This window comes from Sarcophilus harrisii, chromosome 2 (genome assembly GCF_902635505.1).
Source record: "Sarcophilus harrisii chromosome 2, mSarHar1.11, whole genome shotgun sequence".
NCBI classification, from domain to species: Eukaryota; Metazoa; Chordata; class Mammalia; order Dasyuromorphia; family Dasyuridae; genus Sarcophilus; species Sarcophilus harrisii.
The window spans coordinates 402,254,820-402,277,832 of NC_045427.1; the positions used below are offsets into that span (position 1 = coordinate 402,254,820).

At 33.3% G+C, this 23,013-nt stretch overlaps 1 protein-coding gene across 5 annotated transcripts in view; it reads left to right on the forward strand.

Moving 5' to 3' along the window:
• Nucleotides 1–23,013, forward strand: part of TENM2 (teneurin transmembrane protein 2) — a 1,351,165-nt gene that overhangs the window by 432,596 nt on the left and 895,556 nt on the right. For all 5 annotated transcript variants that reach the window (XM_003756806.2, XM_031949416.1, XM_003756801.2 and 2 more), the window contains exon 4: nucleotides 12,723–12,998. In XM_003756806.2, the coding sequence (XP_003756854.1) occupies nucleotides 12,723–12,998 (276 nt within the window). The remainder of the gene's footprint in view (nucleotides 1–12,722; nucleotides 12,999–23,013) is intronic.

The window sequence follows — 23,013 nt, forward strand, 5'->3', positions numbered from 1 at the left end:
TACCAGAAAGAAATACAGAGTGAATATGAGGATCTATAATTAGCAGAGAGGGAAGAAATAGAATTAGAATGATAAGAATGAATGACTGGGTGAAACTGATATTTTTTTCTTCCTAATAATTGATGTGTCTGCTTCCACCTTTCTGTCCATTCATGCATGTGTTTCTGTGCCCTACTTTAGTGTATCATATCCCTTAAGTCTATTTGCATTCTGTTTGTTTGTAGACAAAGGGATTTCTGAGATGATGCCTAATTCAGTAAGATCATCTACAAGTTGATACACCATTCATTTTAAAGCCTGGCACAAATAAAATTCAAAACTCCCTGAGCCTCCTCCCTTTCAAGAGAATTATATGTCAGCTATTCTTTGTTTCTGTCCATTCTCCGAAGGTTTTTGTTTTTTTTTCCTCCTGCAAGGCTTATCGCCTGGTTTCTCACCAGAGGTAATATATTATCATAGAATGCAAAACTTGGAAGAGACTTTAGAGATCATCAGATTCCACCTCTTCTCCTTTTACAGATGAGGAAACTGAGGCATAGAGTGAGATAGCCGAAGGTTATCATGTATTTTTAGTGCAAGAAATCATCTTGCAAAGTATAATATCCATCTGTGTCTATGTGTGTGTATACATATATAAGTATATAAATAGAAGGGGGAAAGAGGGAGTAAGAGAGAAAAAGAGAGGGGAAGAGACAGAGAAGAGAGAGAGAGAGAGAGAGAGAGAGAGAGAGAGAGAGAGAGAGAGAGTTTTTATTTTTTTTCTCCCTTACTTAAACAAGATTCAAAATACTTCATCAAGAATATATCAACCTGTTCTTAGTATTCATAAGTTAAAAAAGGAAGAATTCAAAGCTGATCATTCCGTTGTTGTGGTTTCTCTGAAATGTGAACAGTGTGTGCCAACTAACTCATATGAGTCCTGTCTGATGACAAAAGATCCTCCAGGATCATCTGAACTGAAAAGCAGAAGACTTTACAAGCTAAGCAGTAAAGCAAACTAAAGCTTCACTGAGGAACTGTGCCCCTGATAATGCTGATAGATAGACTTTCTGAGAGAACCATTTTGATTTCTTTAGCTGTATTGAGATTGAGCATACGGCACATAAGAGAAAGTAATTTTAGGGCAACTCTAAGAGAGTGGAAGTTGAAGTAAGAAATAACTGTTGGAAATAATAATCCACTGCAGATCCCTAACCATCATATAATGAGAGCCCTCAAATTAAGGAAGCTGCTAACCTGTGGTGACATAGGAATACCAGGCTTTTGCTAGTGATGTAGCAATTTACCTTTTACTCCATCTGAATATAACAAAAGAGAATACAGAATGAGCAGCCCCTTTAGAAAACAGATCTGTCTTAATAAGGGAAATATTGTTCCTCTGCTGAGGGTACAGTAAGTGCTGGATAGTGCAAATGTTTTCATAAAGCACCTGGAAAATGTCAACAAAGAGAAATCTTAATAGAGAACAATTATGTGTCATGATGGATTTAATATATTTTTGCAGAAAAGCACCACTTTTTCTCAGAAGGGTTAGCTGGCATCTTAAGAAAGCAACAATATCTCAGGCATGACCTCCAAAGATAGGCAGAACATCATATAGTAACATGGACTGATTATCAGTAACACTAGGGACTAAGCCTTCGTTTTAATGATGTTGATTCATAAGACAGTTAGTTTGAAATTTTTGGATCAATTTGTTCAATATACATTAAATGATAAGAGCAAATGAAGTCACTAGTTTTCTAGTGCTAATGCAGCATGGAATACAGCTTGAAATCTAGAAGAACAAGCTTTCAATCAATCAATAAAAAGTATTTATTAAGTAATTATTATGTGCTAGGCATCTTGCCACAGGTACACAATGGTTGTTTAACCCTGGACATGTCACTTAACTTCAGTTTCCTCATCTGTAAAATGGGGACAATAAAACAGAGTTATTATGAGGATAAAATGAGATTGTGCAAGTTAAATGCTTTGCAGAACTTTTAAAGTTTCATATAATTTCTTTCTCATTGGTATGATTTTGGGGGAGAATGAAGAAGGAAGTTATAGAAGTTATAAAATAGTCCAATATTAAAATACATTTTGTTACTAAACTTACTATAAATTTTAAAATTACATGTAATGTGTTGCATTATTTGCAATGCATTGTTTTCACAGCTTGATATTCCCAGAAAAGAAGTCTCAGTAAATAAGGGAAAGAGAGATAATGTCTCTAGAGTAGGAGGTTTAGAAATAATAATGATTACTTCTATCATTTCTATTATTTCCATCTTCATTTTTTATTTAACTTCCCTGGAGATTAAACAATTCCATAAATGTATATTTTTAGAAAGATGCTCTCCATTCAAATACTCAAGTTTCTTTTCCCCTTTATCAAATAAATATCAGTTATAATACTGTTCTTTAAAACAGTGATGTCTTCAGAAGCTCTGTAGATATATAGAACTGTTTTCCCTTTCAACAGGTCTCCAATATGCTCTTAGTTCTTCTGTCTAGTTTCATAGTTCTTTTTTTTCCTTAGTCATCATTTATTGCTTCTTAGGTTTAACTGCCGTCTCTTTGTACTATCATCTATGTGCTGAAAACTAAGAGAAGCCCAAAGACTTCTTTCGTAATTCTTATTTTGCTGTTTGTGGCAGCCCTTTTTGTAGTGGCAAGAAACTGGAAATTGAGTGGGTGTTCATCAGTTGGAGAATGGCTGAATAAGTTATGGTGTATGGATGTTATGGAATATTATTTTTCTGTGAGAAACGATCAGCAGGATGATTTCAGAGAGGCCTGAAGAGACTTACATGAACTGATGCTGAGTGAAATGAACAGAGCCAGATCATTGTATATTTCAACAATTTGTATGACGATCAATTCTGATAGACATGGCTCTTTCCAACAATGAGATGATTCAGACCAGTTCCAGTGATCTTGTGATGAAGAGAGCCATTTATACCCAGAGAGAGGACTGTGAGAACTCAATGTGGATCACAACATTAAATTCTCACTCTTTTTGTAGTTTTTTGGTTGCATTTTGTTTTATTACCTTTTTGAACTGATTTTTCTTGTGCAGCAGGATAATTGTATAAATATAAAGTTTATATATATTGGATTTAACATATATTTTAACATGTATAATATGTACTGGATTGCTTTTCATCTAAGGGAGGGGATGGGGGAAAGGAAGGAAAAATTTGGAAAACAAAGCTATGCAAGAGTCAATGTTGAAAAATTATCCATGCATATGTTTTGAAAATAAAAAGCTTTAATAAAAAAAAAGTCATTCTTATTTTGCTTCTGTCTCAAGAAATGGCAGGTGAAATTGAGATAAAGAAGGATGGAATGTTATTATATAATTAATCTGATCAGTGAGTATGAGAATCTCTGATTATAAAACCATAGAATTTAGAGCCCCTCATTTTAGACAGGAACCTGAAGTTGAGCAAGGCTTGCCCAAAGCCAGCTAGGTTTGTAGTGGCAGAGGTGGGATGCCAACTAAAGGCACTCTGCCTCCAAACCCAGTGTTTTTCCTACCATACAATGTTGTCTAGGTTAATTGTGAGTTGATTTTAAAATAACAAAGTCAAAAACATTTAAAATCTCTCTCTCAATGTATATACATACACATATATACACATCCATGTATAAATGTACATACATTTGTGTATGCAGCTATACCTACAGCTAGATATAGATATAAAAGATTATCTGAGTCCTACTATGTTCCTGAACTTTCTGTACAAAATGGAAAATCTCCACAATGTGGAGAGAAGCCACCTATATGGAATTTTGGTCTCTTCTGTTAGGGACATTTCTTTCACACGTCTATAGTCAGCAGTACACTTAAATTGTTTAACATCTCTAGCTTTGGTGGAAATTTTGAGCAGCTAGAGTGAATATTTTTAAGACATCAGTCACTGCCTCTAGATATACTGAAATTTTTGTGAAGTTCTTGTCTTCCTTACAGATGGTTGTGTCCATCAGTGTTGAAGGTAATGCACATTAGTCCTTTTAGTTGATGTCTCAAACCACACTGGAAATGATGTATTTGAGTCAGATGATTATGCCTCTGGCGTTGCTGAAACTGATTAGTAACAGCATCACTCAGAACATGTACATAATAGCACTGATGGGGTGGTACTTCAGCTGTGATGATATAAGGTTTTTTTTTTTCTTTTCTCCATTGAATAAGCTACTGTTTTCTATTCCTGTATTTTTTTTCTTACATTGGTTTGGTGACTCAACAATTCCTGGTAAGTCAACAGCTGTCAGGTGCTAAGTGCAATTAAGTCTCTACATGTGCCTTAAACTATTATAAGCTACAGGTTGTTTTCATGTGTGCATGTGCATGGGAATGTGTCCTGACCACATGAAACAATGTGGAAAAGAATGAAAGAAAACAGACTCTGATCTAAACCATTTCTATTGTCTTCCTTTGGTGATTGCCCTAATTGAACAGAATAATAGATTTAGAGATTGTCTTGTGCAACAAGTCCAGTAATTTTGTGCATAAGAAAACTAAGATCCTGAAAGGTAAAGTCACCCTTTTTCAAGGTCACATAATTATTAAATAGCAGCTGAGGTTAGGTGTAGAATCTTTGACTATAAATACGGTTCTTTCCACTACTGTTCTGCCCTATACGACTAGATATACAAAGGATTTCGAGAGAGCATAAATTGTTTCTTGTCTTCTGGCACAAATGAGAGAAATTTGCATGTTTTTCAGCAAGTAGTTGCTTCCTAGTGATAGTTTATGATTAAATTATTTGAATCAGTCCTATATAAGGAAGAATATTTCTTCTGTTCAATGTTGCTCCCTCAGACTTTCATGGATAGGCAGAGGTTCTGGCCAGTTACTTGGGTAAAATATCTATTGAGTATAAGTTCTTCTAGTGGTACAGACTGAAATATTCATCTCACGAGGTGTCAGAATGTAAATGAGTTCATGAACTCTTGAGCTCTACAATAATCCTTCAATGACAGAAAAGTCAGTGTTTTTACAACATCAAGTGAATGTTGGAGACAGGCACCTTCATGACTGTTAAGAATGCAAATACTATACTGTCAGTGGTAAAGTATTGCAAATGAACATCAGTAGCTTCTGCATAGATACATCAAGTGTATTGTCCAAAGTTGAGCAGACTAGATGTTCCATTATTTAACTGAATAGGCAATAAGTATATCTAAACATGTGCAGCTTGAGTTGAAACAGCATTTCATTGTAACCTGAATTTGCATGGTAGCAGAATAAACTTGAATATCCAATCATGACTCTCACTCTATGGTTGATGTCCATATTTTCCTTTGCCTATGCAAATAGAAATAAATCACAAAACCAATGGCATTAAGAAGATTAAGAATGTAAATTCCTTGAAAGAACTTTCAGGATGAACAATTTTGAAATGATTATTCTAATAATTCTGTAAAGAAAGTATTTTTTTAATTTTCTAGATATTGAGATTCAGACCAGAAAGTTGTATCAGTGTAATGACAAGTGGGCTACTTCAAAACAAAACAAAACAAAAAAACAAACAAAAATAATATAGAGGTATTATTCCCACTATAATCTACTCTAGTGTCTATGGCTATAGTATTGCATTAAAACTCTGTGGTTATATTTTGGGAAGGATATTGATAAACAGAAGGTTAATCAAGATAATGAAAAACTTCAAGCTCATGCCAAATAAGAATAGTGATTGTTCAAACTAAACAAGAGAAGACTGAACTGTTTCTGGATTTTTGAAAGGCTATTTTTATAGCAAAGTGGTTGGACTTGTTTTGCTTGGTCCCAAAGGGAAGAACTAAGAGAATGAATAGAAGTTAAAAATAAGCAAATTTAGACCCATAGTAAGAGTTAAAAGATGATAGATTTAGAGTAGAAAGAGACCTTAGAAGTCATCCAGTTCAATCTCCTCTTTTTAAACTTGAGAGGAAACTGAAGTATGGAGAGATGTAATCCTTTGAATAAGGTCATGGAAGTATCATGTGGCAGAGGTGTGAAACAAAGCACCATTTCCACTGTATTAAAACATATATACACACACACACACACAGAGAGAGAACATTTTCTTAATAATAGAGTTACAAAAAAAATCCAGTTGGCTCCCAATGGGGTGCCAACTTCCTCATCACTACAGAACTTTATACAACTACTGAATGATTGCTCCCTTGTCAGATATGTTGTAAAGGACATTCTTGTTTAGATATCGATTGAACTAGATGGACTTTGAAATCCCTTCCAAATCTGATTTTTTTTTTCTGATTTTGTGAAATAAGATATTTATCTTTTTTTTTATTTTTCTTATTTTAAATTCCCTTTGCTTCAGTGAATTTACATTCTACATATTCTCCCACTTCTCTGGAGAGAGTCACCATTGGAGATTCAAAATTTTTATTATTATTATTATTATTTCTACTGTATAGATGATTCATTCTGTCATTTTTCTGCTTTCTAAAGTTTTCTAAGTATTCTTTTTCTTGAACCATTCTAGAATACCTTACTACAGCTCCATGTTTTCTTGAGAAACAATGGGGTTTTGTGTTTCGTCAAGCATTGAAACATCAAGTAAGATTTACTTAGAGATATTTGACATATTTTGAATTTTTAAAAATTTGTCTTCCTTTCTAAATTTAGTGCTGTTTATGTTGATGTATCTTTTACTTAAGGCTCTTAATTATATTTGAAATCTTTCCCCTTTCCCCATATATTTATCTCTCATTGACTTTCTGACTTCTCCCTCTTTGAAAGAGGCTATTACTCAGGGATTGGATTTACCATTGCATCAGCTTCTTCACCCACCTTGAGGAACTTGTTTAATCCATTAGTTGTCTGACTGATTTGAATCAAAATCTACCATTTTTGTCAGGCTTAGAAGAAGGAAGAGTTTGTGTTTTAAGAAAAGCTTCTGACACCACTGGAATACCCTAATCTAAAGGAGTGGGATGAACTGGCAGAGACTCTGCAGTAGAAGATGAATCTCTGAATGCATACCACAATACAAGCCTCATGCATTGGTTTATGTCCCCTGCAAGAATATAGAGATTTATTGGGAAGGAATGCTGAGTAAGGAACTTGTGGATTAGTAATGTCCAGTTTTAATTCATATGACATTGCAATGCTTCTTGTCCTATGGGGTAAACTGTAATAGTTCTACCTTACTTAATTTTTCTTTTGAAAAATTGTGAAAATCAGGGTATACCAGAGAAAATGTCTAGGCCTCTATCTTTTTGGTCATGTGATCCAGAATTTGGATCGGTGTTAAATTACTCATTAACTGTCCAAATACAGAATTATCAAGTATCAGAATTAGAGTCAATAAATATTTACTAATCGTTTTCTGTATGTCAAGCACTATGCTAGGAACTGGGGCTACAATGAAAGGCATAAAAAGTCCCTTTCCCCCAATAAAGGAAAAGCTGCGAAGCAAAAGTGAAGAGATGGAGTGCAGAGTAACTCATGGCCATTGTGAAATCATGAAGCTAGAACGGGAAGTAATCTTAAAGAGAAGTAGGTTTCTGAATTGATTTCATTTTGTGGAATAGTGAAATTCTGGAAATGAAGTCCAGGAAAGTAGCCGAGTAGGAAATGAGGACAAGAAATCCCTGAATGCCATCCTTAAATAGTAGAGGATCTCAGAGGAGCTCTCTAACAAGAGAGGTACCCTTCAGAGTACAATACTCAGCTACAAGATTGTTGTCAACTCATTGTCATGGCTCACTATTTTTTTTTTTTGAAGAAGCTAATTACAGAGTGATAGGATTCTTGTAGTCAGAAATACAAGCATAGCTAATTTCTTCACCTAAGGTAACTGGACTACATTTTTAATACTGCAATTGATTTTTAATCATGTTGGCATTTTCACCACTAGTGCAGAAAATAAGTTCAAGCTCAAGAGGCCACTAAATGTGTTATTTTTATTTAGGAAATGACAGTCATTCAAACCATTTGTGGGTGTTGTTTCCTTGTTGGAGGTTTTCCAGAAAAAGAAGAGAAAAATATCTAGGGATATAGATAGAAAGATAGATAGATAGATAATTTTTCCTGAATGAGTAATACAAGTAGAGAATACCATATTCACTTTCCTGTTTTGAGATTGTAAAGGTGGCAGAGAAATTTGAGAATCCTTTCATTTCATTCATATCCATCTGCATATATACTTGAACCAGAACTTCATTGCTTACATCCAAGTATTTTTTTCTTTTTTTTTTTTTTTTTTGCCAATTGAGGTCACATTTGCCTGACACCAGGCAACCAGATAAAAAGAAAATCATTCAGATAAAAATCCAAACTCTCCTAAGACCCAAATGCTTAGTTCTCTATGAATAAATATTCAGATTTTTTTTTTTTTAAATTAAAGCATTCAGTTTTCATCTCTATTTATGACATATGTTGTATGGAATTTAGGAAGGATTTTGGCATCAGAAAATCTGGCTTGAAGTCACATATCTACTACTTTTTACCTGTTTAATCAAGGGAAATTCTCAGTATATACAATTGCTATAACAACGTAAATGAAAAGAACAACAGTAAGAGAAAAGTTTATTGGTACTTAGTGGATACCTAACAAGTTAGATGTAATACATCTTCATTAGTGTCATTTCCATTGATAAAACAATATTTGTTTCTGGTTTGAACTGTTTGGCACTACCAAGGACTTTGGTGGTGAGATCTCAAGAAGCCAATAATACCATGAAAAGAATGTTAGCTCTGGAATCTAACAATTTGATTTCAGGCCCTGCTTTCCAACTGCTTCTGTGAACATGGCTAAATCTCTAAATTATCCTGTGCCTCAGTTTCTTTACCTGTAATGGTGAGGGGTTTTAGACTAAGTCATCTCTCTGATCTCTTCCAATCATAGAGCTTTGATCTAAAAACCTTTCTTTTCTCAGTTTCTAGTAGCTGTAGCTCTTGAGGAATAGGGCACTACAACATATGAAAAGGTATTTTCAGTGTCAGTTCTTTATAGAAGGTATTTCCTTGGATGACTAGATTGGGGCTCAAAGAAACTATGTAAGAATCTCCTTCCTTTGAAGAACTGGAAGAAATGAGGAATATAAGAAATTCAGAGAAGTTCAGGAAGCTTTATATGAACTAACATAGAATGAAATAAATAAAACCAAAAGGACATTACATACAGTGACAAAAATCATGTAAATTGAGAGATCACAAAAAGAATGTTGAATCCAGCCAATTGAAAAAAATCAGTTAAAGTAATAGAGAAAAGATAAAAAAAAATTTATTTATATTCATGCCAAAGTCATCAGGGATTAGAATGTATGCAATATTAGACTGTATCTGATGTTTTTGATTAAATGATTTTTTTGTCAAAAAGAAAGGTCCCATCTTGAGTGGAAGAGTGAACCAATTGTGATTTAAAGATAAGATTCATCAATAAACTATGTTAAAATGCAATATCTGTACTGTATTCTATTATGGGTTGACCACATTTGAAGTATCATGACCAGTTTTGAGTAATAGATTTTGTGGACCATTAACAAATTTGAGGTTATACACAGGTGATTAACTAAGATAGTGAGGCATATGGAAATGATGTTACATAAATAATGATCAAAGTAACTAAGGATGTTTGACTTGTGGATAGGGAAGATTAAGGAGGAACATGAAAGCTGTTTTTTTATTTACTCTCAGGGTTATTGTGTGAAAAAGTAAGTTGGTTTATTTTTCATAGCTCTATTAAAGAAAGCTGAAATCATTAAATGGAAGGTATGAGAAGTAAAGAAATTAGAAGTCATTATCTAGACTTTTCCAATTATTATTATTATTTTTAATTTTCCAATTATTGAAGTTGTCCATTAGTTGAATAATCTGCCTTGTAAAATAGTGAACTCTTGGTGGCTGGAAATATTCAAGAGAAATTGACAGATCATGTGTCAGGGCTGTTATTTGACTGGAAAGTTAGACTAAATGACTTGTAGAGTCCCTTCTAATATGAAGCTTTTGCCATTGAAAGATATACTGACATTCATTTTATGGAACAGTTTTTAAGCTCTTCTTAAAAATACTTTATTTAAATTTTTAACTCACAACTCTGTAGATAGGGGGTCTTCAATAAAAGTTGATTGAATCAAATTGAACTAAGTAATAATAGTATTGCTATGAAATTCCAGTTCCTTCTGATAAGTTGTCCTTTTGATACGGGGTTCTCTGGTATACAATGTTTTATTTTAACTACTATCTAGATGAAGACAATAGGTATGTTTATACAACAGGTATAAGCCTCTTTATGCAAAAATCTGCCTAAGAAGGTTTTGCTTTGAGCAGGTTAAAAGCCGCAAGACCAACCTAACATTTGATGACAAAGAAATTGGGCCAGGAACAGTAAGGGAGGAGACAGATAGGAGGTGTTTGGGGAAGACTTTTGTTTCTAGGAATTCCTCTAGTCATTGTCCTGCCCTTTATTTAATCTCTGCCCTGCCCTTTAGTCTCAGCCATAATCCTGACATGGGAATTCCCAATTGAGTTCCTTAAGGAATGCCCTATAGGGCTACTTGTCTTTAAGGACCATGAAGAGGTCACAAGATCTATCTATTTTTGCTTCTGAGTTTGCCAGTGGCTCTTATTAAATTAGTATTTGGAACTATTTCTATATAATGAGCTAGGCATACTATACATAGGGATGAAAATGAGGCAAATTTTCAGCAGAGAGCATGCTGATTTTAGTCATGTAAAATTTTATCTAATGCAATTAAGAAACCTCCTACATTTAAAGATATCAGTGGCTTAATGAATTGCTAGTTGGCCTTGAAGTCAGGAAGACACTAGATTCAAGTCATTCCTTTCACATAGATTGTAAGTTTGACTTTGGGCAAGTCATTTAAACTTTCAGTTACTTCACCCCCATTCACCAGACTACATTCTGAAATTACAAGTTGGAGAGCAGGCATTGAAATGCCTTCATAAAAGACATTTCTCCACCAGGAGTCCCCTACATAAATGAAATCCCATGCCTTATTCCCTGCCCTATATGTTTATATGTATAGAATGTATATGTGTGTGTATATATATGTGAAATGTGTAAATATTATATGTTTAATATTTATACATATACATGCACACACACATATATAAATATCCCCATATCTCTCTATCTATAAACACATATATTCTTGAAGCTGCAGCTTAAAAAAATCTTTGACAAAAAAAATTATGATATTGAAATATGTCAGTAATAAAAAAATATGTGCCCTTGAGTTAAGTATAAATTAAGGAACAGCAAAAAAGTATCAGTTCTATCATATAGGATGCCAGAGGATCAGAATGGAAGGACTGCCTCTTCAGGCATAGCTGAACTCAATAGCTTCAATTTTAAAGTCAATTGAGTCTGAAATGTATATTTTAATGTACAATTATTAGCAATTCCTAAATCCCTAGGATGTAAGCTGGAATTTAATAAATTGGGCTGAGAGAAGGAAATTATGATAGTGTGATAAGAAGTACATAGGGAATAAAGAACACCATTTAGTGATATAAAGATTAGTTATCAGTTCCCTTCTTTCTGCACAGGTAGTAGGCAAATGCCCCTGCTGATATGTATTTTCACTTGGTTTATCTTTCCAATGGATATGTTTCACTCTGCAGAAAATAATTATGTATAGAATTGGGTTTGATTCATTGAAGCACACTTTTTGGGACTATTTACACAGACAAATAAATCTCAGCAAATCAGTGTGCATTAACAACAAAAAAAAAGCCAGCTTAAAACATGTTTATTATAAATTAATTATAAACTAAGCTGATCTAGAAATCTGGACACTAAAAATGTATCTTTCTTAAAAAAAAAAAAAAAAGTTCCATGTTCACATACTACCTCAGTGTTAGATTGGGTTTAAATTTATCTTGAGGTCAAAAATGATTTGACTGATAAAAATGGATAGTATTAACTAAATTTGTAAAAAGAGTCAGACTAGAGAAGACTGCTGCTTCATGGTTGTTCAATTGCTTACAAAGTTTCCTATGCTTAGAGCATAAAATGTTGAGTTAATTGCATGATGTACATTTTTTAAAATCCATAAGTAGTTTAAGGAGAAAGAGGCTGGATAGTAGAAGTGTCTTTTTCTATAATTTCTTGTGTTTTAAAAGTTACTTTGTATCTGAATAGTAAGCTTCCTAAATCAGGGAGGCTTCACTCTGCAAAAATTTTGAATATTTCTGGTGGTGAAGCTCATTCCTATGGGTTCTGATTCATATGTTATATCAAAATAGAAGCTGACACATGTTATCATTAGAGACGGCATCACCTCTGTACTGCCAGGATGCTGAACAACCTTATGCTTGGCAGGACTATTGGAGAGATCAAAATACTAAAATCTTCTCTGGACATTTTGTCATGAGAGTGATTATAAGCCCTTAACATTTATTTGAGTTTTGGCCAAAATGCTCACTCCTACTCAAATTATGTGTATATGCTGGTTCTCACAATATAAAATGGAAGTTCCTTGGAGAGATGTGCTACTTCATTTTTGTTTCTGTATATCCCAAAACTTAACAGGGTTCCTGGTACATAATAAATGCATAATCAATACTTTTTAACCACTAAATGACCACCTTGTTTAAAAAAAGAAAACAAAAAAAAAATCTATCTCATTTCTATATTATAATAGTTTTTATCTGGACAAAGGAATCTATTTGCTCATTTCTAAGACTATTTTATTTATTTGTTTGTTTTAATTCCCTGAATTTTAATATGTCATTTCTTTTGCTGTCATCCTAGGAACTAACTTCACCCTTGCAGAACTAGGAATCTGTGAACCCTCCCCTCATCGAAGTGGTTACTGCTCCGACATAGGAATTCTTCACCAAGGCTACTCCTTGAGCACAGGGTCTGACGCTGACTCAGATACAGAGGGAGGAATGTCTCCAGAGCATGCTATAAGATTGTGGGGGAGAGGGATCAAATCCAGGCGCAGTTCCGGTCTATCAAGTCGTGAAAACTCAGCCCTTACCCTGACTGACTCTGATAATGAAAATAAGTCAGATGATGAAAACGGTAGGCCTGTTTCTTAAATGCATTGTAATGTTCCAAGCACTGTACTATATGGAGTTATTTAATTTTTCATTCATTTATTTATTTTGTACTTCAATAGAAATCCATTCATTTTCCTCTAAACTGACTTTGTCTGCCTACTTTAAGAGGGTGGGGGAAGACTAAACTATACCAGAAAGAAGAGTATTTTAAAATCACATTTTGATGATAACAGAGTATTCTGGTATGGTCTTATTAGCAAGTAAATTACATTGCAAAGAAGGCAACTTGATAAACTATGACCTATACCTGAAAATGTCCTCTCTCTATGAGTTTCTAGGTCTTTGTATTGATTTCCCCCCTAAATGGCAACCTGGGTTATTTTCCTCATGAAGATCTCTTAAGAATACCACCTTATCTTATACTTTCATTTCCAGACAGCAATGCCTCATATCCGTACTGAAGATCAAACTTGTAGCAGAGTTTAATAATGACAAATAGGAAGAAACTTGCCTTCAAAAAAGTATTCCCTTACATGTTTACTTTTCGCCTTGGTGCCTATTTAGGTTAATAATATGCCACATGTTTTCTATCACAATCACTATCACTTATCCATCAGCTTTGTAGGTGGGTTTAATGAAACTTTGGAAGCTTTGTTGAAAATTAAATGCTTCTGATCATTAAGCAGTAAGTATAGGCAAAGCTTGAACAAGCCATTAAAAAGATAAGGTCCTTATTTGTGTATTTGTTTGAGATGCTTAACTGTTTTTGGTTTTCAAGGGAAAAAAAATTAAGAGATAAATTGCATTAGGCCAAGTTGATTTTTGAGGAAAACATCAAATGCTATATTATTTGTTATGAGTGAATTGTATATTTGGAATGAAAATTGCCGTTAAAAAGGTTTACAAATAGATCAGTTAAGAATGTTTATACAAAACACTTTAAGACTTCTGCTAGAACAGCCATAAGTATTTTCATATATTAAAAAAAGAAATTTGTAGTGTGACAGCTTGTCGTGAATGGCAATGCAGAGCTAAACATTCAGAATCCAAAGTGTGCTGAAAATACATCATTTTGGGGGTAAGTTACATGCATTTAAAGAAAAGTCACCACATCTCATTTAAATTTATGTTTAATTCTGCAATAATTTATTCCAGGAAAGGGGAAAAGAGATGTATCTCATGTCACAGTACAACGCCTGTAGCTAATCAAGGTTTCCTCTCAAGTAAAATACCATACTTGACTTCCTAGGACGTAATTTTGGAATTTAAAAAATTGTAATACTTGGCACATTTAGCATTTTAAGGTACTTATTCAAAAGGAAATTACTTTTGGAAGTTTTTGTATATGATAAAAAATTAATTCTTTTTACTGATGTTCTTTTTCAACTTTAGTATATGTCAGATATGGTCACAAAACTTGATTTGATTTGCCAAATAAAGAAAATCACTTTCGAGCAAAGAAACTTTAGATTTTTTTTTTTTTAACAATATAAAATCTCCAAATAAATCTATTGCTTGTATTCTTAGGGATTTTTTTTTTTCAGGACCTATGTATATGTTAGTTTTATTAAACATAAACATTCCATTTTAGTCATAATTATTTTAAATCAGCTGCATTGTTACACACTGAGCTAATAATGGGATTTGCCCAGTGAAGCAAGTGTAGAGGAAGAAATGCTTACTTTGGATTTACTTAGGAACTGTTATGGATGAAAAGAATTTGTTAATGAATTATGTCAAATGAATGAGTAGACTGAAGGTGTTTTCTTGTTCTCTTTTCTTGATATTGGTCAAGAATTTACATTTTAAAAGTTTTTCTGCCTCTAGAAAATCCTATGCTAATCTTCCACATGCCTTTGGGAAAGCATTCCCTATATCTGGATACCAGTTGCTATACCTCTGACATTGTACAAAGATAGATATACTGGGAATAAGAAAATGGTCTGAAGGGAAAGGGTTTTGTGTGTGTATGTGGGGGAGGGAGGGAGTTCCAAAGTAGAAAGAATATACTAAATTCAGAACTCAAAATCAATTAGAAGTAGGATTATCAATATTATTAGAAATGTGTGTGTTGAGGATATTCATTTTCCCAGAAATGAAAACAAGGGATTTTACATGTGAAGTTATAAAATATTTACTAAGATAAGAAATTACTATCCTGCAAGCTGAGGTGTTAACTTCAGTAAACTCATTGCTCTTTCTCTTTGACAAATTCTGTTTAGCTCAAAAAGAAATCAATGCTTTTTCACATCACTGACTTTATGAAGTTTGGGAATGTATTATCATATAGATTGACAGTTGCCCCACTGGTTCCACACAGCAGCATGGTCACTTATAAAACCATCATTAATTTCTCACACTTGTACCCAGCAATGGCTTCCTACATAATAAGCCCCAGATCCGTCAGAATCAAATCAATAACTTTTTAGGTATGCACCTCTTGAAGAGGAAGTAAGGAGATGCTATTTCAAGGGAGATTCTCTTCAATAGTATTGGGGTTTGAGGAGATATTATAAAGTAAGACTTTTCTTGGTCTGGGATTTTGTACATTAGTTTACTTGTTGATCTTGGGTGCATGAAATTTCAGAGAATCATTGATTGATTTTATTTAGAATTTCTCTTTTTTCCTTTCCTTACTAACTGGTTATATTACAAAGCATCCTTAGAAAAGTTAATTCATTTCAGAAACTAACACTCTGATGCATCTGAGTTTAAGACTCATCAAACCTTTAAAAAAGATTAAACAAATTCTACTTCTCTAGTTGGATTTGTGTAGATATGCTATAACTGAAAACACCATTAAACCACTCAGCCATCCTTTTTTTACACTTTTTTTTACATAGATATACTAACTTTTCTTTCTATATATCATCAACATTTGGGATTTGTCACTTAAATGGCCAAGGCTGAAAACCAAATCAGGCCCTGTGCTAGTATATTATACAATTCAAATTTTCCCAGTTTTTCTCTTCTTAAAACATTCTCATGGAATATTAAGTTGTTTTAGGCTCTATAATTTAATGATAGTTTAGTTAGAAAAGAAAATGAGTCCTGAAAGTAATTGGGTAGTCTTTGCTATGGTGAAAGTGGACTTCGTGTGTAAGTTGAATCTTCCAGGAACTGCCAAAGTACAATGTCACCTTTCCCCTGCTAACTGTCCCATTTAAAATATGTCCTCCTCAGTGCCCTCCATATCACCTGAGAAAATGGGACACCCAATAATACACTATAGTAACTAATTGCATCCTTAAAAATGTAAGATAGCACATACTGCTCTGTGTAGTTTGAATCCCTGAGGCAATTTCTTCACCTTAGGGACTGATATATGTCCTTCAGTTTTATAGCATAGTTTTAGTTACATTTACTGGAATGGAAGTCCAGAGAGAGCAAAGTATCATGGCTATGGGATACTTGTGATGACTCTTAAGATTTGGATGAAATTACTGTATTTTTCTTCTCATTCTTTACACATGGTAATTGTGGAAAATATTTATTTTCATTCATTGCCAGTGAGTTGGGAAATTGTAAATTCTCATTTTGTACCTTGAGAAAGAAAATGTAAATGTTGGGTTAATTCCACTGTATTACACAAAATCATTTAAAAAGTAAGCTGGTACTTTGCACAAAATAGATTATTTGTATAATACCTTTGGCAGTCTATCTCTCTGATGAGTCATTAGATTGTGAGTCAATTTGGCATGTCTTCTCATGTGTCTCTTCCTTCAGTATAGCATTGGGAATATCTCATCAGTACTTGATAAATGTTGTCCATCTAGATGAGCAAACCCTGGAGGTAGGTTATTGTTTTCCCTTGGGTCCCATTTTAGCTGTACCCAGCTGAATCTAGCTTCTCTAGCCAGGTTCTACTCATTTATATCTTTTAGGCATATATATATTCCTCAAATCATTCTCTTATCTCCTAACCAAAGTTATAAGCTAGGAAGAGAATGTCTTCTAGGTTAACTACAAAAGAACTTGTTTAGCTTTATTATTATAATAAATTATATTAAATTTAGTTGGTATTTTATATTGCCGTATCTGTGCATAATTACCAAGCCTGCTAGTTTCAAGATCAAAAGTCATTAAGTGCTTTCTAGACATGATTAAGAATTCATAATTTGTCATAAAAAAGGGATGTCAAACAGTCTAAAAATGAATGTCAGAAAGTCCAAAGTAGAGAATGAGTGAAGCTTTAAAAAAAAAAAAAAAAAAGTGAACAAATGCCTATTCATTCTTTAGAATGTCTTAAATTGGCATGGGGGGTTGGGGGGAAGCACTTTGAGACTCTCATTTTATCTTTTTTTTAAAAGGTTAATTGTTCTAAATCCTTTATAATGTTAGGGTGGCCACATTTAGATTATTCATTTCAAATAGTATACATTGTATAGTTTGTTTTTTCATTTTAAATTTGTTGAAACAAAAAATTTTAGTAGTATATAGTGAATTACAAAAAGCCAAGCATTAGAATAAGATGAAGATGCTTTGGGATCTACAATTCAGTGGTTTGAAGATTCAAAGTAAAACAATAAAAATTAGGCTCTCTTATAGGCAAGACTTAAGAAAAGTTGTTGAGGGAAGTTCAGAGAATGTTTATCATAGTGTCTAAAAATGTAGCTTATGATAATATCAAATGATCAGATTTGCCCACAAAAAAGTTTTAGAGTTGACTCTCAGTCAAAATAAAAAATAGTTGCATTTTTTGTGGGGTTTATATTTGGAAAAGTGTGGATATATGTGAGAAAATACATCTTATTTCTATTGCATATATTCTCATTTATAAATTAAAATGTAAGAGTTTGGAGGGGGTTCCCCCTCTATTGTGGTTGTTTTTTTTATCATGTTGATAATTGCTCCCTGAGGCTCAGAAACAAGGGGTACATTCTGTAGTTACAATAAGTAAAATAAAGGCCTAAGCTTTACTGTTGGCAAGGGTAGGATGATTTTGTTACATATGTAATCTCCAGGCCTTCGGGGAGACTTTGAGTTTGGTGGATAATCATTTGGTTTTAAGCTGCTGAATTTCTGATATCAGGGCTTTGCTTCAGTAGAGCAGCAAAGGGAAACAGGGTTAAAAGCTTTGTCAGAGCATAATCATGAACCCCAAAAGCCAGAAAAGTTTAACTTTTTTGCCCATTATTCACTCAAAATTTTTTTTCATTTTGGTAATTTTTTCTAGTTAGGGACCAAATTTAATTTATGTAATGGGTCAGATAGGAAAGCTATAAATCCAGCATAAAAGTAATAAAGAATAGGAGTAAAAAATAATGAAGTTGATAGTATAAATTTTCATCATACAAATCTACTCAGGAAATAATATTCAACTAGAAAGGTCTTGAAAAAGTATGAGAAGTAATAAGACTTTTCATTTGCCTATTTTGAAAATGGGCCACGGTTAAGTGGAAGGAAGACAAACTTAATAGATTTGTGGATGAGGTGAATATCAGCCTGTTTATTCATGTGAGAAAAGAAGCTTCTTGTGATTCAATTTTAAGTAGTTGTTGTCAGAACAAAGACAAGATTCTTCCACTGAATCCCCCCCCCCCCCCCCCCCGCCCCAATTCTCTTAATTCAATAATGGGGAGTGTTGCATGAGACTTCAAATGGGAAGACATGAAAGCATATGTAGAGAACTAATTTCCATGAATAATTTGGGGAAAGGTTGAATGAAAAAGGGAGTAGGTGAAAGAAGCCAGTCAGGAAAACATAATTAAGCCAAAATAAAACACATGACAATGATTCCCACTTCTAGGTAAGATTTGATAGGTCATAGAAAGACATTATAACAGTAGATTGTTCACTCATTTCAGTCATGTCTGATTTTACACAGCTCCATATGAATTTTCTTTGCAAAGGTACAGGAATGGTTTACCATTTTCCTTTCCTTCTTCATTTTATAGATGAGGAAACTGAGGCAAACAGTGACTTACCCAGAGTCATACAGATAATAAGTGTCTGAGGGAGGGATTTGAAGTCAGAAAGATGAATCTTCCTGATTCCAATTCCTGTACTCTATCCACTGTCCTACCTATCTACTCAAAGATAATTGATAGAGTGATATAAATTTGAGTCAGGAGACCCTGATTCATAGTAGGCCTCTGACACTTACTATGTGGACTTTGGCAAGGTGCATACATTCTCTGATTCACAAGCACCTCTCTAAAATGTTATGTTTAGATATGTTTGTGAAGTATCATATTATTGTTGTATTTTTTTTTTGATGCCCAGTCCACTCCTAAAAGTTATAAAGCACGTATTTAAATAGCAAAAAGAATGAAAATGAATTATGCTTTGAAAATGCTTTTTGCTTTGGAGTTTCAGGTTTGCTTTTTGTAATTCACAACATCCCAAGTGATAACTAGAGATACTCTGAAGTTTTTCAAAAACAAATTCAGAAATTCCTAATCAAAAACATTTGCATCAAGCTAGATTCATGTCCCATTAGCCAGATGGACTTCTAGGAAGAATTAGGAAATAGACCTAGGAAAAATATCCTCACCAGGTTTAGCTACATCAGCTGATCAAGGAAACCCTAGGGCCTTTAGGAAGGAAGCCATTTAAAGTGGAGGGAAATGACTGAGTAGTAATTATGTTCAGTTTTGATCAGATAAGTGGTTTATGGAGTTTATTGCAGATAAATGGAAGGTAATAAAACTAAGGGTAGATAGGGAAATTCAATGATTTATGAAAGCTCCAAATACCACATGAGAGTGATACAGAGTCCATTGTACTAAGGATGGGAATGAATGAAAGTCAGGAACTCTGATGAATAGAGACAACTCCTCTGCAAAGTGGTGAGTAAAATATTTTGGTAACTATAACGAGCTAGCTGTCCTTAGAAAGACTGTCTCCATATTTGATTTTGTGTTGTTGAGTTTTTTTTTTTTTAACTACAAAGAGAATGTTTGCCTTAGAACATAAATAATTTAAATACAACAACATTTCTTGTTCAAAGGAGCTGAAGGAATTGAAGCTCTACTCTTTGGAAAAGAGAAGGTTAAGAGGCAACTTCATGGAACTTTAGCTATTTGAAAGGAATAAAGATGTTATGGGAAGAGCTTTGTTACTGGATTATTTCAGTCTATATCAAATATAAGGGCAAAGAGGGGCATGAACTTTTAATGAATGAGAGCTAGGATCCAGAGGAAGTTTGAACTGATAACTCATATCTTTAAAAGAAATAGAAAAAATATAAATGGAAATTTATTTGAAAAGTTTGGTTGAATCATGCACACAAATATAAGGAGCTGATTTTGGTTTTCTTTTTTTCAATGAAACAACAAAGTCATCTCAGGTGACATTTTTTATTTAGTAGTACTATGCATTTTTAAAAATTTGATGTGGTTCAGGAATGATTATTTCTAACGATTTAAGCAACAAATCATTACATAAAAATCATTAGTGAGATTTTTAGCATGTGAACTTCCATATATCTTTTTCTTTTCTCTTTTTAAACTTTGCTGTTGCTCAGCCATGTGACAGGTACCATGGGAGATTCAAAGAAGTGTTGGACAAGGTCTCTCTTTACAATCTATTGGTACAAGCCAATAAATGACAAGTGTCAGAATAAGTGGTATTCTAGGTAATAAATATCATAAGAGTTCAGAGGAAGCAGAAATCGATATAGACTTGAGTGGTAATGACTAACTTTAAAGTTTGCAAAGCACTTTGTATACATTATCTCATTTAACTGATCCTTTCCATGACCTTGGGAAATAAGGACTCTTGGTATTATTATCCAGATTTTATAATAGAAGAAACTAAAGTGAAAAATGTTAAGTAGTTTTACTCAAGATCATAAAAGTATTAAGTTTCAAAGATAGAATTTGAACCTAAGTTTTCAAGACTCCCAGTGAAGCACATTATTTATCCAACCATTTTGCATTTGTTTGACAAAGATATGAACAAAAATATGGATTTGGTTTAGACCTTGAAATGTGACTATAATTTGGTCAGATGGGAAGGAATAAGGTTTTATAGAACACAGAAAAAAATCCTGTGAAATAAATTGACTATGAACTTGGTGAGGTCAGGAGATGGTGAATTAACCAACATGTCTAGGAAGTAGATTTCAACTTGAGGTAAGTCCTTTAAACCCTACAGGCCTCAGTTTCCATATATATATATATATACACATATATATATGATTTATTATATCAGAGATTTTTAAATAGGGATTCATGAATTTTAAACAATTTATTTTTTGATAATTGTTTTTCATTATAACTGATTTCCTTAGAAATCCTGTGGATTTTATTTTATGCATTTAAAAACAATATTATTGGAATGGGCTTTACCAGGTCCATGATGCAAAAAAAGGTTAAGAATCCCTGGACAAAAATAAACTCAAAGAACCTTTCTAACTCTAAACCCTATGATACTCTTGAAACTTTAGTTTAGGTAAGGAGGAGCCTTGAATGAATCTAAGCTATTAGCTTTGATATTAGGTTTGGCTCTATAAGCATTTTTAAACTATTAAAAGGTTTTGATTAGATTAGGAATGAATTTAAAATACTATTTTTGGAGAGATTAATTTTGTTACAAAGTTCAGGACAGATTGAAATGAGATGTCACTTATGTGACAAAAAGATCTGAACTGTGATGGTGGCAATAGTAATGCAAAGAAAATGTATCTGTGTGCGTATGTATATATGTATTTTGTTGTATTGTTTTATATGTATGTGTATATGCATGTATACAGATATATACACATATACCTATACATACACAAACATATATAAAATCTGTCTTCTTAGGCATTATTTACCTTCCTGCATTTCAGAGTCAGAATCCGGCCAAATTGGCTCTATCTCTGTTGAGTTTTCCCCCATGGCATGTCGTGGCTCATCTTTGTACCTTTTCACTAGCTGTCACAAAGCCTAGGATACACTTTCTCTTTACTTCCAACTTCCTTTCCAGATGTATTGCAAGCACTACCTTTTAAATGAAGCCTTTACCAATCCCCTCAACTCTTAGTAATCTCCCTTTCTAACTACTTTAGATTTACAATGAAATTATTGTTCTGCATTTTTTCTCTGTGTACTTAATTATTTTCATGTTTTCTCCTTCAGAAGGTAAATACTGTGAGAGTAGGATTATGAGAAGCCAATGAAATAATATATGGGAATGCTTATATAAGTGTTATGTAAAAAGGCAGTTCATCATACTGGATGATACACAGAAACAAGAATCTCTAAGTTCAAGGCCTATCCCAATGCATACTGTTTGTGTAACTCTGAAGCAAGTTATTTAATCTCTCAGTATCTTAACCAGTGGTATCAAATTTAAGTAGAAAAAGAGTCACTTGATGCATACATGAGGATTCCTACTGGCCATATGTTACCTTAGAAAATCACATTTTGAAACTATGTTCTATTGTATTTTTTATTTATTTTGTTAAATAGATTTCAATCTTTTTTTTTTTTTCTAATCACATTTTTATCTGGTTCAGTATCTGAAGCAGATTGCAGGTTGTGGCCTGCTGGCCAAGTGTTTGCTGTCTCAACCCTATAACACTCCTTTAAATTATATTGCAGAGAAGGTGGCCACTTGCACTGGTAGGAATTCCCTCTCTGGAATTAACATTATCAGTGAAATCACAGTTCTAAAACTTACCTATCTGTATTAGCTATTATTTTTGTTAGTAACATCTCTGAGCTTTAGACAACTTTTTAAGATTTATTTAATCAGTTATAGATGAATCGCCAACTGTGGTGGTGTAAGAAATTCAAAAAATGAAAAAAAAATCACATATTGATATATTTAACCTATTAAATCAAATCAGGTATTAGTTGAAGGAACTAACATTCCTTCTCCAGAAAAAGCATCAAGTTGGAAGTTGAAAAGGAGACTACTGTATAAATTATGTTGTGAAGGTCTAAGGATTATCATAGGATATCACTACAGCCCGTTAACTGTAATGCTGTTTACTCTGCTGACAAAAAATATATAAGTACCTGATTAAAAAAAATTGAGATTTTTTTTTTTTAATTTAATAGCCTTTTATTTACAGGATATATACATGGGTAACTTTACAGCAT